The sequence below is a fragment of the Pecten maximus genome, chromosome 16 (assembly GCF_902652985.1).
Source record: "Pecten maximus chromosome 16, xPecMax1.1, whole genome shotgun sequence".
In the NCBI taxonomy this organism is placed as follows: Eukaryota; Metazoa; Mollusca; class Bivalvia; order Pectinida; family Pectinidae; genus Pecten; species Pecten maximus.
Genome location: NC_047030.1, coordinates 25813947 through 25828992, shown reverse-complemented (window position 1 = coordinate 25828992; position 15046 = coordinate 25813947). Strand labels below are relative to the sequence as shown.

General features: G+C 34.7%; 1 protein-coding gene across 1 annotated transcript; it reads left to right on the top strand.

The window, feature by feature from the left end:
* On the top strand, nucleotides 1-11857 carry LOC117345399 (signal recognition particle receptor subunit beta-like). The gene is made up of 7 exons (XM_033908473.1): nucleotides 1-142; nucleotides 2634-2728; nucleotides 3326-3406; nucleotides 8365-8447; nucleotides 9257-9316; nucleotides 9855-9986; nucleotides 11538-11857. The coding sequence occupies exons 1-7, from the start codon at nucleotides 19-21 to the stop codon at nucleotides 11737-11739; spliced, it is 777 nt and encodes a 258-aa protein (XP_033764364.1). The 5' UTR covers nucleotides 1-18; the 3' UTR covers nucleotides 11740-11857.
* Nucleotides 11858-15046: the final 3189 nt, after the last annotated feature.

The window sequence follows — 15046 nt, the reverse complement described above, 5'->3', positions numbered from 1 at the left end:
TACACAATCTGATCCAAGATGGCAGCTGAAATGCAGCAACAGCTCACAGAGCTCGTCAATTACATCAAAATAGGTGTCGAAAGGCAGGATACAACTGTTATAGGGATATTAGTAGCTGCATTTGTCGTGTTTTTAACTATAGGTAAAGTATTTTGAGTGTGTACCCATCATTCAAATTGTAAGTCTCAATTTAACGCGACCGGTGCCACATAGGCAAAAATGTGGCAGTCTCGATGATGACATATGGTACCGGTGTTGTGCCATTTAGGCTTACAAAACGGTTAAGTTTATTAACCGGAATTATAATGATAGACATATATTATACGGGGAAACAAGTTTCGTTAATTTATTGAATATTTTTATTGTTAAAAAATGATATGGCCAATTTCTACTCGGATAGTCGTGACAGTCTTGAGTCTCGAGATTTTTCGAGCATACTTCAATATAATCCGAAGGGTTCTGATGTTAATATCGCCAAAAGCTGATTACATAGTAAGATCGTCAGAAAATTCGGACTAACTTCAATATTGGCTTTATTACTTGTAACAGACCTTTGTAATTTTGACATTTAATCAAGATCAAGACTAGGCCAATCATATAATATAATGTTTTTTTATTGATCAATTGGCTGTCAGAATTGAAGGTGGATCATGACACTTGTACTCCCCATACAACCACAGGCGTCTGAAGTTCTGACAGTAAACTGAGATATAATACCATATAAAAAATAAGAGTTAGATCCTCTTATTTTTTATATGGTATTATATCTCGTTTTACTGTCAGAACTTCAGACGCCTGTGATACAACTTCGCAAGCCTAGGGTGTTCAATAAGGTGAAAAGCAGAATATCGTATTGAACATCCTTGGCTGGCGAAGTTGCTCCCCATAGAACGCCAGAATTAACTTATGCTGCTCTACATTTATCACAAAAATATTCAATATCTCATCGCGGAATGCTAAAAGAGTATATAATTATCATATTTATGCCAATACGATGATTTCAATAAATGGTTGGTGTTGATCAGCTAAAATTAAACAGTTTATTATATAATTATACGGTTTTGCACATAGCCATTTTTATCGTGAAAAACAACAATACAACACTATTTTGATCGTTTGAACAAAAACAAGCCTAGCACGTAGCTAATTATATAAGCACTTGTACAATGACATTATTGTAACTGTATGCATGTGTAACAAAATTATATTTCAGATATAAAAAAAATATAAGCTCTCTAGCTAAATTCTGTAGTTTCTAATTATATACCAACTAGACTAAGTCATTTTATCTAATTCAAACGATTTTACATTGAAATATCTGGTTTTAATGTTTATGTAACTATCCCTTAACAAATATATCGCATCAAAACATTTGTGTGATTACAAACCGTTTCACGGTTTGCATTTGGTTATTTTTCAAATCTTACTTAAAGCTTGACACAAGTGTGCATGAAGCACCTATACTAGAACGCCTGTACATGTTAATACAATGAACATGTGTACATGTTAATTACGTTATTACGAATTGTTTCATGTGCCCTATATAAAACATCAAAATATTGGGATTTAATTGGCTTTTTGGCAGATATAAAAGCCAAGGAATTTGTCAGAAAATAAAAACTCTTCAAACTTGAGCTGTTCATAATAAGAAATAATAATACCAAAAGATGTTATTGTTAGCACTAGAACACTGGCAGTTATGAACAATTTGTTACAGTCTTTTCTGGATAGGTGCATTTTAACCACCAGCCTTAAAGCTAAGATCAACTTTGACAGCCAAGTGTCTTCAATACAATACTTTCCTTTCAAGGAGAGGGGCCAGGGTGGCCGAGTGGTTAAAGTGTCCTGACACTTTATCACTAGCCCTCCACCTCTGGGTTGCGAGTTCGAAACCTACGTGGGGCAGTTGCCAGGTACTGACTGTAGGTCGGTGGTTTTTCTCCAGTACTCCTCCACCTCTAAAACCTGGCACATTCTTAAATGACCCTGGCTGTTAATAGGACGTTAAAACAAAAACAAACCAAACCAAACTTTTCAAGGAGGGTATCCTATTGAATACACTTGGCTGGCATATTATTATAGATCTTTGTTTATATGGAAGATTGGGGTGTATGATTTTCATAAGAATATCAGTCTGTCCTTTTGTACAATTTTTGTCCAAAGTATCATATAAATTCCTAAACTTATATGGAATATGCAAACTCATGGATTTTTAAGTAAAAATCAGGGAAGTTATCACCCTTGATTGGAACTCATTCTGCAGGTAAGCCAGCTGTAATTAAGTCTCTTTGATCCTGAACTTCACAATGTAAGGCCACGAAATGTGAGTTCTTATAATGCACTGCTGTTTTTTTATATATACATGTATATATAGCAACACATCATTAGTCTTCTGGAAAAGACTGGTGAGATACTTATATCAATCCCACACCATTTTCTCTACAATATTTAAAAAAAAAAAACTATATATAAATGTATTGATGTTAATATGAAGTTAATATTGCAAACTTGTTCTATATCACCGAATATTATTCATCAAACATGTAACATATATGTATTGCAGAAGCATGTGCACATGCACACAAGAAGGTTTTTTCCGATGTTTTATTTTAGAACTTACTTTTTTGTTTCAGTGATTCTCCTATTTGTGTCGCGGAAAGGTAACACTCGCCGTGCTGTCCTGTTGCTGGGAAACTGCGATGCTGGGAAAACATTGCTATTTTCTAGGGTAAACTTAACTCTTACATGTAATATCACATAATGATATTGTGTATACCTGTCAAGAAGTCAAAACTGGAGATCTTAAAAAATTATGTTTGGAAAGGGGTTTAAGCCTTTGAAACTGAAAAAAATAGTTAGATATTAAAAGGGACATCATGGTAAAAACATTTTTTTGTTATTGATTCTATCCCGATATTCACATTCATTCCCAATATCAAGCTTGACCATTCAATCTAATTGGGGAAATTAAACCTGTCTCAAATTTAGTGCATGTAACATCAAGTGCCTGTTTTGAAAGAGAGACAGTCATGATCATGTGTAAGCAGAAACACATGATGCTTGCGGAGGCACAGTATATAGATACATGTTTTGACATCAGATTCATTTATAGTTTTGGCAAATGTTATTATATAACTCAAAGTCAATTCAGAAATATGAAAACGTAACAAATGTTGCTTTAAATCCAGCCATGTTTGTTGCTTAGACATCTTGTTACAACGTAATATCGAGTGATCAACTTAGCTTCTTATATAATATTTTATTTATATAAGTGGAAATAGTTATTTAAAAAAATCTCAGTTCCAAACCCATTTTTTTTTTGCAGCTGGTGAAGGCAATTACCGATGATGTGATGACTGTTACCTCAATGAATACTAACATTGGAAACTATAAAGTTAAAAGCAAGGTAAGGGGCATTATATACAAAAATGTATTATCATTTAACATTGGTTTATACCCTAATATAGTTATCAACCCGTTAAGTGCAGTGCACCTAGTTACACCTATGAGACCTGAAAAATTAATATATGTGTTTCCGCTATAACATGCCTGAAAAAAATAGGGTAGGAAGGTACGGAAATCTTTTTATTTTCAAAAAGCTTTTTACTAGTGGTGGATCAATATATCGATAAACCGGTATATATCGGTATAACAGGTCCTTTCGGTATATCGATACACAACGTCGGCTGAATCGATACACGGCACGTTTCTGAAAAGTTACTTTCACTTTGCGTGTAGGTCGCCAAAACGTTTGTAATACACGTCTCTTGAAGTGTCTGTGTGACCGTGACACGCGAAAACGTTAACGACATGCCGCCCTCGAAATCCAAGGTGTGGGCATATTTTAAAAAGATCAACAATGATGTTGCGAGCTGCGACATTTGTAAGCTCAATGTGGCCACGTCAAGGGGGACTACAAACCTAAGTACCCACCTAATCAGACACCATAAGATTAATGTTGCTGGGAAAGGTGGTGGGTCGTCTGACCCCATGCCTACGGCAATGCACACTTGACCTTGTTGACTTTATTGACTCAATAAATAATCTAGTCACTTACCTGCTTATTAGTATTCCCTTTGTCTGGGCTGCCTCCATTTAATATGGAGATAATTGTTATAAAAAATCTTTTGAAAACAAACAATGATGACTAAGTACTCTTTATTAGTTTTAAAAATCATACAATAATGTAGATTTATATAAATAATTGATGAAATCAATGATATAAATAATGCATATTATTAAACATTTGACCAAAGGACTCCACAACCAATAATGTACGACTGTACATACAGATTTAAAGCAATGATCAATACAGCAATACATATTGTGTATTGAAACCCAGTTAACCAATACGTATTGTATTGAAAAAATCTTATCAATACCCAGCACTAGTTTTTACTGAGGTTATATAGACAAGGAATCTTGACTTTAATAGTACTAGTACTTCCTTGAAAATGGTAAAAAAAACTTCAGGGAAGGCACACAAATATAGGGTCGGTAGGGCTAGCGGAAACACAGGTACTGTTTTTTAGGCTTGAGTGAATGTCTGCCATTTCTTTGGAAAGGTGATGGGTACCGGTGCATTTATCGATATTCAAAGCATGTGACAAGTAGAGCTGAAACGAATGTTCGAATGTTCGCGAATGAATACCAATTCCCCGAATATTCGAATAGTGGAATCGTATTCGAATATTCGGTATGATATTTACTTCCCTTAGTCCTTTGATCTGAAACATGTACAAACGTTCCATTTGAGTTCGGGAGCATTTCCAGCTTAATTCCAATAATTCTTAAGCAGAATGTAAGCTAGCCTATGTTTAGGGGTTTTAACGTACAAAGGTACTATACATCCAACATAGCAAATCATCTCCGGGCCAAACTCATTCATACTTGCCAACTTTCCCGATTTAGTCGGGAATTTCCCGATTCCAGACTCCCTGCCCCGTCTCCCAATCGTATAGATAAAACATAAGGTATTCTCCCGATTTTGGAGAATATGTGTTGATAACCCCGTATGGAGCCCCTATTCATCTTGTTAGTTTCACTTAGGCCTATGACAGGTAAGCTTGCTTGCTGGCTGGCGAAAGAAATATGTGTGGGGCATTGGTCAGTTAACTGACCTGCTCACAGACCGTAACGAAATTCTGACACTTCACCGACTGCAAGGGTGCACGTGACAATACCCCGATAAATAAACAATTAATTAAAACCAATTAAGCTGAGGACGCATGGTGATGGTTTCGGAGTATCGAATGTGACAGATTACTTAATGAAATGTTAACTACATTTAAACATTGGCTGATCTTTAGATAATTAGCACAAGGAAATAAATTCACAATAACGACCATATAGACTGAAGGCCTGGTTGCCGGTAGGTAACATGTCGTTTCAATCACCGTATCATCAGCATACTTGGTGTCAATTAGCAGAGACTTATTTTGGCAGAAACTTTCCCAATTCACATTTTGAAAGACAAAAACATGTCCAAAAATACTCACTTTCTTAAACTAAATACTGTCATGTTAAAAACTTAGAATTTAAGTATCAATCCCCACCTACAAAGCACTGAGTTGTAAGCCTATAGTGAGTACAGCTGCTAGTAGTGTACAGCCCTTTTTATTTAGTTATTTTTTTGTATTATTGTCTTTGTTTTAAACCAAAGGAAACATTTGAAATTTCATTCAGATATTATATTGTACTCTAGATATTTATTGTGACATTTTAGGTATTTTCTTTTGAAGTTTACTGCCGGAGAGAAAGCTGTTATATAGAAAGTGATATCATTGTGATAATTTGCATTCATTGACTGACATCTATCTTACAACATAATTTTCATAACATATCTAAGAAAATACTTTTATTTAGAGTGAACAGTCAGTTAAATAATTTCCAGAAATAATTAATAATGATGTAATTTTGCATCTATTTTTTTGTAACTTGTTGCTTATTAAGGGTCATCTATATAGCAGAATAGTGTTGAATTTCAAATACGAATAAATACCTAAAGATTTGCACAAAAAATGTGATGTAATATACCAAAATGTTTGTTTGGACATGTAGCTTCTTACAATCACCAATCATATGCTATAGATGCTACCAGTTTCTTCTATAGAGTAACTTTGTGGTAAGATGTAGCATGGAATAATTCTAAGTCACGCAAATTATCAAACCTGAAAAATAGCCATGCTGTTATATGTTCACAAGTGTCTATAGCACATGGTAGTAGCATTTGTTTGACCGGATTTTACTGTATGTACGTATAAACAATTATTTTGTTTTGACCCTGAAATGCAAATGGCGGCTGAGATTAATATTACATAAATATGGCTTAGAGGAGGCATTTCAGTTAATAACAATACTCCTATATCGTACTTTTAAGACATCTTATCATAGTAACATGAACATTTTGAAGTCAATTTGTTAAACTGGTGAGTTTGGAGCTTTTTTCAGAAATAGGCTTATTTTACCCCAAACTCAACGGTTGAACATTTTTCCATAAAAGCAGTCTTCTTGCCACATCAAGAATACTTTATATTGTCTAATAAGAGCATTTTTGATGTTATAATACCTCCTAATATGCCATATTTGTGTGATATCACTCACGACCGGCATTTGCAATTCAAGGTCAAAATAAAAACAGCGTTTATACATATAATAACGTCAAAGCTGGTCAAACCAATGCTCCTATTTTGTGCTTTAGACACTTGTGAGCAAAACGACATGGCAAGTTTGTGTAATATATGGGATACAAATGAGTTAATTATGTCCCCCTGAAACATGCATTTTTCTTACATTTTGTTGAAATTTACAAACAGCTTAACAAATTACATGTCAATAGCAAGTCCCACGGTTTGCCATGATACATACTAAAAGTTCATCATGTTACTTCTGTGACATTGCACCATAATAGGGATTTATAGGCCTGTAAAATATCAATGTTTTGACTGGATTTGCTGTTTAGATGCCCCTTAATTATCTTTCCAAACTTGAATAAAAAAGATCATTGGCCAATCTTGAAGTAAGTTTTTCCTCTTTTTTTTAGTGAGGGAAGGAAGATTAAGTGTTAATGCAAGGAAGTTATTTTCCAATAGCAAATTATCTCCCCTTAGTTTTTGTTTGCTAAATGTGTCGCGTGTGAAATGTGTTTTCCAGTCAAAAATGTCGCTCACGCACTTTCTCTCCCCATGAGAATTTTAAAAAAGTTGGCAAGTATGCTCATTGAAAACGTGTTCAAACGTCAAATTTTCCGTTCCAATCCAGCCTTCAGTTTAACCTAAAAATAACATGTATATACAACTATTTTGACATGAATAGGTTCCAAAACGCGTTAATGAAAAGATGTAAACATTTTTCTGACATGACATCGTAAATAAGGTACAGTGCTGCTATCTTTCATATCCGTACTGTGTACAGTACTATCAACTATGTGGTGCGCCATATGCATTACGTCAGTGTCAATAAAACGCTTTGCAACAATAGCAACATTCCCGGTTACAAGCACTCAACCGACAGAGGAAAATTTACCATGTGGATAGTTCGTGGTCGTTTTTATTTCATGTTATTTTACATACGGACCCGATGTAGTGAACGTTGATTTTTTTAAAAATTATTTATTGGTATTATAATGCAAATATTCCTTCTCTTGACACTGACAATATGACAGACACAAGCTCGTCAATCAGGTAGGCCAGCCATGTTTACTTTCGTGAACTTGGTGATTTTTTTACGATTATTAAAGTGAGCTTCCGACTTGGTTCTGGCCATTCTTCAGTTGTATATATGACTGTTACTTATTTAAAGCTTTTCAGTCGTAACTGGTTACCCGGTAACTGGATAACCGGTAACTGGATACCCGGTAACTGGATACATGGTAACTGGATACTCGGTAACTGGATACCCGGTAACGGGATACCTGGTAACTGGATACCCGGTAACTGGATACCCGGTAACTGGATACCTGGTAACTGGATACCCGGTAACTGGATACCTGGATATTCAGTCTTTTACTCAAAGAGACTCCTGAGAATTTCGAAAAGAAAGACAATTCCATTTTTACCTCACCTGGTGTTAAGGACTTCTTAAAATTGCTACTAGTCATGGTCGACTCCATGGTTTGATCATATTTGTTCTGAAGCATCTCTTTGGTGATGCGTACAAATTTTGTGTAAACTGTTGGTCTGGGCCATTGGGGACGTGATTTACAGGGCCCAATAGGTGTAATTGAGCAAATTTGTTAAAATCCTTCTTTCTGTTTCACCCAAGTTTTTCTGTTACACCATCCAAATCTAATCATTTAATTGTATTCATTTTCTTTTTAACTTATGCAGTTAAATTTAATGTGAATCTGTATTGACACTTTGACAGAATAAAAGCCTGCGTGTTGTGGATATTCCCGGTCATGAGAGGGTCAGAATGCAGCATCTGGAGCAACACAAGAACATGGCAAGGTATCTATGACTAGTGGTACTGTAACGATTCACCTATGCATCGATGTATGGGATTGCAGGACGGTGCATCGATGCATCATCTATCCTTGATTTGTATCGCAATACTTGAAAATTTATAGTTATCTCCCTTGACCAACCTTAGCTTAAATTGATACATTTTGTAGTAAACAACATGGCTGACAAGGCCGTTTCAGTGGCCTATAAAGCTGCCTGTTGGAGTTCTTTCAAATCCAAATTATCTAAATTCAAGAACACTATCTGGGAAACGAACAAAACATATGTTTTTTGTAACAAATGAAGATAAAGACACAAATATTCCGGAAATACCACAAACACAAACATCGACTATATGATGGAATACCAGATATCTGATAGGTCATCAGCTTCTCATATATCATGATACATATCGTATCGTTACCCCTGTATCGTGATACAAATCGTATCACTACCCATCGTGCGATACACAGCTCTATCTATGACTGATATTTTTAATCTTCCAAACCTTGTTTCTATGGTAGGGTTTTCCACAGCTGTTTGGCCACTTGATGTCACTTTAATAATTCTGCTAATCAAATTTTTAACATACTTTTATTCTGATGGATTATGAAGATTGATCTATGATAAATATGTAAGGTATACTTTCAAGGTCACAGAGGTTAAACATCTAAAAGTATTGAAGCAACTTCTTCTCATTAACCCAGATGGTAATGATATTTTGCCAGTAGTGGTAAGTAAGTAGCCAGTAAAAAAAAAGATTCCACACATAACTCTTGTTTATGACGTTCCATAATGATCTCTTACTTTTACAGGGGAGTGGTGTTTGTGGTGGACAGTGGGACTTTGATGAAAGAGGTGAAAGAAGTAGCAGAGTAAGTTTCCTGTTAATGTAATAGTCACATGACTGAAACAATTTTCTGTTCATGTAATTGTTTCTTGACAAAAAAGTTTGATTTCTGTTATTGTTATTGTTACGTCACCAAATAAATTTACTGTTGATGTAATTGTTACATTGCTGATTAAGTTTCTAGGTTCCTGCCTCTTAGATCCTGTTTTTTTTTATACAATCAACTCCTTGGATCCTAATTGTAGTAAGTTCTTGAGATAATCATGAAATAAAATGTTCAAAAACTCCATGAATTTCACATAGTCAATAGAATTGTTATATTCTATATTTTATAAAATTGCAATGTTTATTTGTAACAAGTTCATGAAATAAAGGGCAAATTCACTGTTGCTAACACATCTTCAGGGTAAAGGTATATACCCAGATGTTGGGTCAGACCACACATACATGTATATAATGAGGCTCATGTTTTGAGTATTTCAGGTTTTTTTGTGTTTCTGTGTTATTCTTGAATATTATGTCTGTGACTGACCCTACTTATCAGATGTCTTTATTAATGACAGGTACTTATACACAGCACTCAGTGACAGTGTGATATCAAACAACGCTCCACCAATACTGGTAGCTTGTACCAAATCAGATCTCACCGTCAAGAAAGGCAAGGATGTTATCAAGAAAAATCTAGCAGCTGAAATGTAAGTAGTGTATTTTTACATGTGCTGGAATTCAATTGATATCCAGGGATTTTCCTACAATTTTTCAACTGGGCCCAAGGTCCATTGAATTGGGAATTTTTGTGTGACGAAATGTGACATCGGGGAAAACAAAAAACAGTGAAAATCATACAAATTTCAGTTTTTCTTTGCCTTTTTATTATTTTCTATTTCATTTTGTTATCTATAGCCGGTTTTTAATTTTTCAAAAGTACCTTAATATAGGACTGTGTAGATTAAACTTACTTAATCATTCAAAAGTGACTTCAAAATTGGGAATTTTCACAAGATTTTTTAAGGGAATGGGTCCTTTTAACAGACCCTATTTCTATTGCAGGAAAATCCCTGAATATACTCATAAAAAATACATCAGGTTGATATGTACATATACATTGTGATTAATGTACATCCAATTAGTGATGACTAATTAGATGTGATATAAAAGCATACCTTCCTTAATGACCAACTGAAATCAAGCTGACAGTGCAAGTTAAAAAACTTCCAATTGACATTATAAAAAAAGTATAATCATGACAATTTCACAGGGTTTTATATGGGTTGGATCGAGGTGTGTGTCTCTTAGAAGAGCACGAGCTAAAATGGGGGTATCTCGGAGACAATTTCTGGAAACAGACACATGATACATTTTTAAAAAAATCTCAATAGGAAGCTTTTTAACTTGTACTGTCAGCTTTAAGTGAATACCTCTCATATGAGACTATGTTTACACTCCCGACATTAATGACTATACTAGTTACCTGATTACCCAAACCTGTATTCATAGACCACCTGTCTTATTGGCGACATTTGTATTGCCTCCCTTGGAAGGTCACATATATCACAGATTTGACGGTAAATCAGTATTTTCAGATTTAGAGCTGTATTGTTATCAGACTCCTACAAGTAAAATCGTAAGGACTGTAGGTTTTTTCCCCAATGGTCTGTCTGTCTGTCTGTCTGTCTGTCTGTCTGGCCGTCCACTCAGTTTTCCACACTTTTCTCAGCCATACTTAAGTATGTCGGTGAAAGTTGGTATGTAACTTTGGTATAAGATGTTATATATCAAGTTTAAGCTTCAGGGTTTTTGGGTCAAGGTCACTGTTACTATTTTTAGTTGGGGCCAGTAGGGGATATGTATTGTATTAGCAATACTCTCACAATGCTTGTTATAATAAATGATATACATACTCTGTTGTGTCACCATGTAATGTTGTCCAAACAATTAAGTATGGACACAATGTAAGAAACCCTAATTAATGCCAAACTCCATCAATTCCAGAGCAATATTTAAAAAAAAAAACATAAAAAAGATTAAACCCACTTATTCTATCATTACAGAGGTATTTGTAGCAGTATATCAAGGTTTCACTGTATTGATCTTTAGCCAAATATTAAATCATTTGTCATTTCATTGAAAATTACAAAATTAAAACTGTGTTTTGTTCATATCTACATGTTTATGATATCACATTTTAAGACAGTTTTCAAATATTGTAGGATACCAGAATTTAATCCAGTAATTTTTATTATCAGGAACATCATGCGAGTGACCCGGTCTGCTGCACTGCAGCAACTGGAGGGAACTGGAAACAACAATACATTTCTTGGAAAACGGAACAAAGACTTTGCTTTTGAAGACCTAAAACCTCTCAAGGTTGACTTTGTGGAATGTAGCTCACTTACTGGCAAAATGGATTTGGCTGAAGTCGAGAGTTGGCTTGAAAAGTTGGCATAAAGTTGGCGAAATCATTATTGCATTTACAATTAACTGGAATGTCTGATTTGGGAAATAGAAGTTTAATTGAAGAATGACTGCTGTATGAATTGTTTAAATAAAGTTGTTTTGTATAGAATCAAGTATTGTGAAATGTTTATATAGTTTGTTAAAATAGGTTTGGGTAATTTCACCAATAATGCTGAAGAATAGAAAATTTCAACTTTTTAGAAATTTAAAAAAGAGATTGACAAGCTATATTTTAGAATATTAAAACTTTCAGACGTTATATATCTTGGGCACTTTGGCAAGTGATCGAGTGAATGGTCTAAACCAGAATTTTTCATTTGTAAATATGTTAATAAATAAATAAAAAAAAATAAAAAAATTAAAAAAAAACACTTCAGTAATGTTGATATATACATGTAGTAATCACGTGCACTTTGTCTGTACATCCATACAATTGTACATCAATACGTCAAGGTTAAAGGTCAAAGGTTGCAGTTGACCATGTGCACCTTTCAAATAAAAATCTTGTGTTTATGAAAGTCAAAAGGAAAAAAAGTTTCAGCACCAACTTGCTGTTTTTTTTTTCTAAACATCCAGAAAAGTCTAAAAAAACAACAACCGAATTTCCCTTTTAATTTTGTAGAACAGGAGTATAATATTGCCAGAATTTCACTGTACAGTATTCTACAAATATTGACCAGGTAGCTCATTTGGTAGAGTATCAAGCTAGTGTTCGGAGGGTCCCAGGTTCGAACCAAGGTCTGGCCATGCATTTTCCCACTCCTCTTATACACAGTGTCATTAGTCCTCTACTGGCGAAACCAGGGGAACCATGTGTTTCCTTCATATACGGCCGTCTATCTGTCCATCGTCTATCTGTCCATCCGTCCACTCGGTTTTTAGCACATTTCTCGGACATGCTTCAAGTTGGTGAAAGTAACTTCAGTATGACTGATTTTGTCCATAGAAGACTGGATTTAATTATTCCGGATTGGACCTTGATATTCTAGGGTCTTTGCTTATCTTAGTTTTTTTGTTCCTATTTTCCCCTGATTTGATCAAATTGGAGATCTTCGGTTTTGTTTAAATACACGTCTTTTACTTTCCTTCTAGTTATTGGTAATGACCCCTCAAAGCAATAACGTGATGTTAAGATGGTGATCATGCATGATGTGGCCATTCAAGGACAAGTTTAAAGTGCAATCTCACTGAAATGTCATTACATAATATGTAATAGCCTTGGTGTATGTCAACATTTTAGGGAGTTAGGCCTCCATACCGTATAAATGACACCATTTTTTGACTTTAACATTAACACAAAGGAAATTGGTTATTATAGTTATACTGTGAATTACCCCTCGCGATAACGAGTACATCAGTTTTATTCTTCTTAACGATTTAGTAGGTTGTAAGTCATCATCTTCAACATAAAACATGACCTGTAAAGTTTACATTATGCTGTAAACATGTACAGGGTGGTGATTCATTAATTTTGGTGTGTGCCAGATTCAGAGATGAATACTTTAGCGATGTTTTCTCATCCTGACCTGAAATACTTCCGATTGAAAAAAAATTGAATGTAATATAATATGCAAAAATAGTAATGTCTTTTATGTATTTTACTTGTCTCCATGAAAACTATTTGTATTGATTTTTCGAATATTCATAATTTGTTGGGTACTTGACTTGGACGTTTTGGGTTGTTTAGTTGAATTATTTCTTGCTCTCTATCTAAAGGGGTTATTTGTACCCTGTACCGTTGTTGATAGCCTGAGTTTCCTCTGGCCCTGATATCGTATACCATGTCTGGTGTCAGGGCCAGAGGAAACTCGGGCTAACACTGTAAGTACATATGTACCCGTGTGTATACAGTGTAGGTACAATGTACAAACCTTGCGAGTTAATTGATCCCTAAAATTGTAAACAAAACATTTTTGAGCTGAAACAGCAGTATGTACATTGTGTTTATTTCTAGAGTTCGAACCCCTATGATTTACAAATATACTATAGAACTCATTGTCAACTCTACCCCAAATACTTTGTGGATTTCGTGCTTTCTGCAGCTAATACTGTTAATCATAAAATTTGCAGTTTTGAACGATTATAATTTCTGGCTCCGTTCCTGGAAGAAACTGAGAAACAACCAAATGCCAACGTTAGACAACGTGTCAGAACATATTTCACCTGGATATGGAATGGCACGGGAATCAGACTACCAGGAAGCTACAGATCATTTCCAGGTCAACCACATTCTAACTGATAACTATCAACATAACGGTGTCGTCCATGAAGTATAAGATGCTCACCCTTCCGGGATACCTGGTCCTCTTCACCTAGTACTGTTAAAGGTCTCCGTGTAAATCAATATCGTGTTCATATTTTGCCCATCGTTTATCCGGTTAGAGATAGAATAACGGTTTCATTTGAATATCGGTATTCTCTGGTTGTTTGTGTTAATTCTGATTCTCTGTTTGTGATAATTTTGATTCTCTGTGATAATTCTGATTCTCTGTTTGTGATAATTCTGATTCTCTGATTGTTTGTGTTAATTCTGAATCTCTGTTTGTTTGTGCTGATTGTGTGGATTCCAATTCATCGCATGAATGTATGATCAGAATAGTTCAGTCTCTTCCCTGAAGACTAGAAAAAGACAAAAATCATTTTCGGAAAGCATCATTGCATACAAATAGGTATACATTTTGGATTGTTTTTACTCTCTTAAAAAGAATATATACAACATATGTGATATTTTATGACTTTTATTGAAATATGTTTTAAGATAACATTCAGAAAAAAAGCTTACATGAAAATAAAGACCAAAGTCTATATTGGATGCAAAAATACGTTTATAAACTGCCCAACAAATTTCATCATAAAGTATAAGGATCTTTTCGTAATAATCAATTACTCTATAGTTTTTTCACGGCGCTAATATCTTGCTTTTGTCCAAATAGGACCTAGATCGTTGGTATTCGTTGGCAGCCACGTCTAAACTTACAATAAACACATTTTCGAGCCCTATCTAATGACCGCAAATATAGTAAAGTTAAGGTGGCCGTGAACAAATTTAATGTCAGTGTAACCAAAATATAAGCCGTGGATTATTTTTTATTTCAGGTTATCGTCAACGTTGCACCTTGAAGTAAAAGTAGACTAAAGTTACCAAGTTCCGAGTCACTTACCAATGCCATGTACATTTTTTTGTATTATCATCTAAATAAATCCGTATACACGTACTATATACAAGCGTACTTTTTTGGCACATTAAAGATTTTAGCGAATTACCAAAACATATTAATTTAGTACAACGGTAAATCTG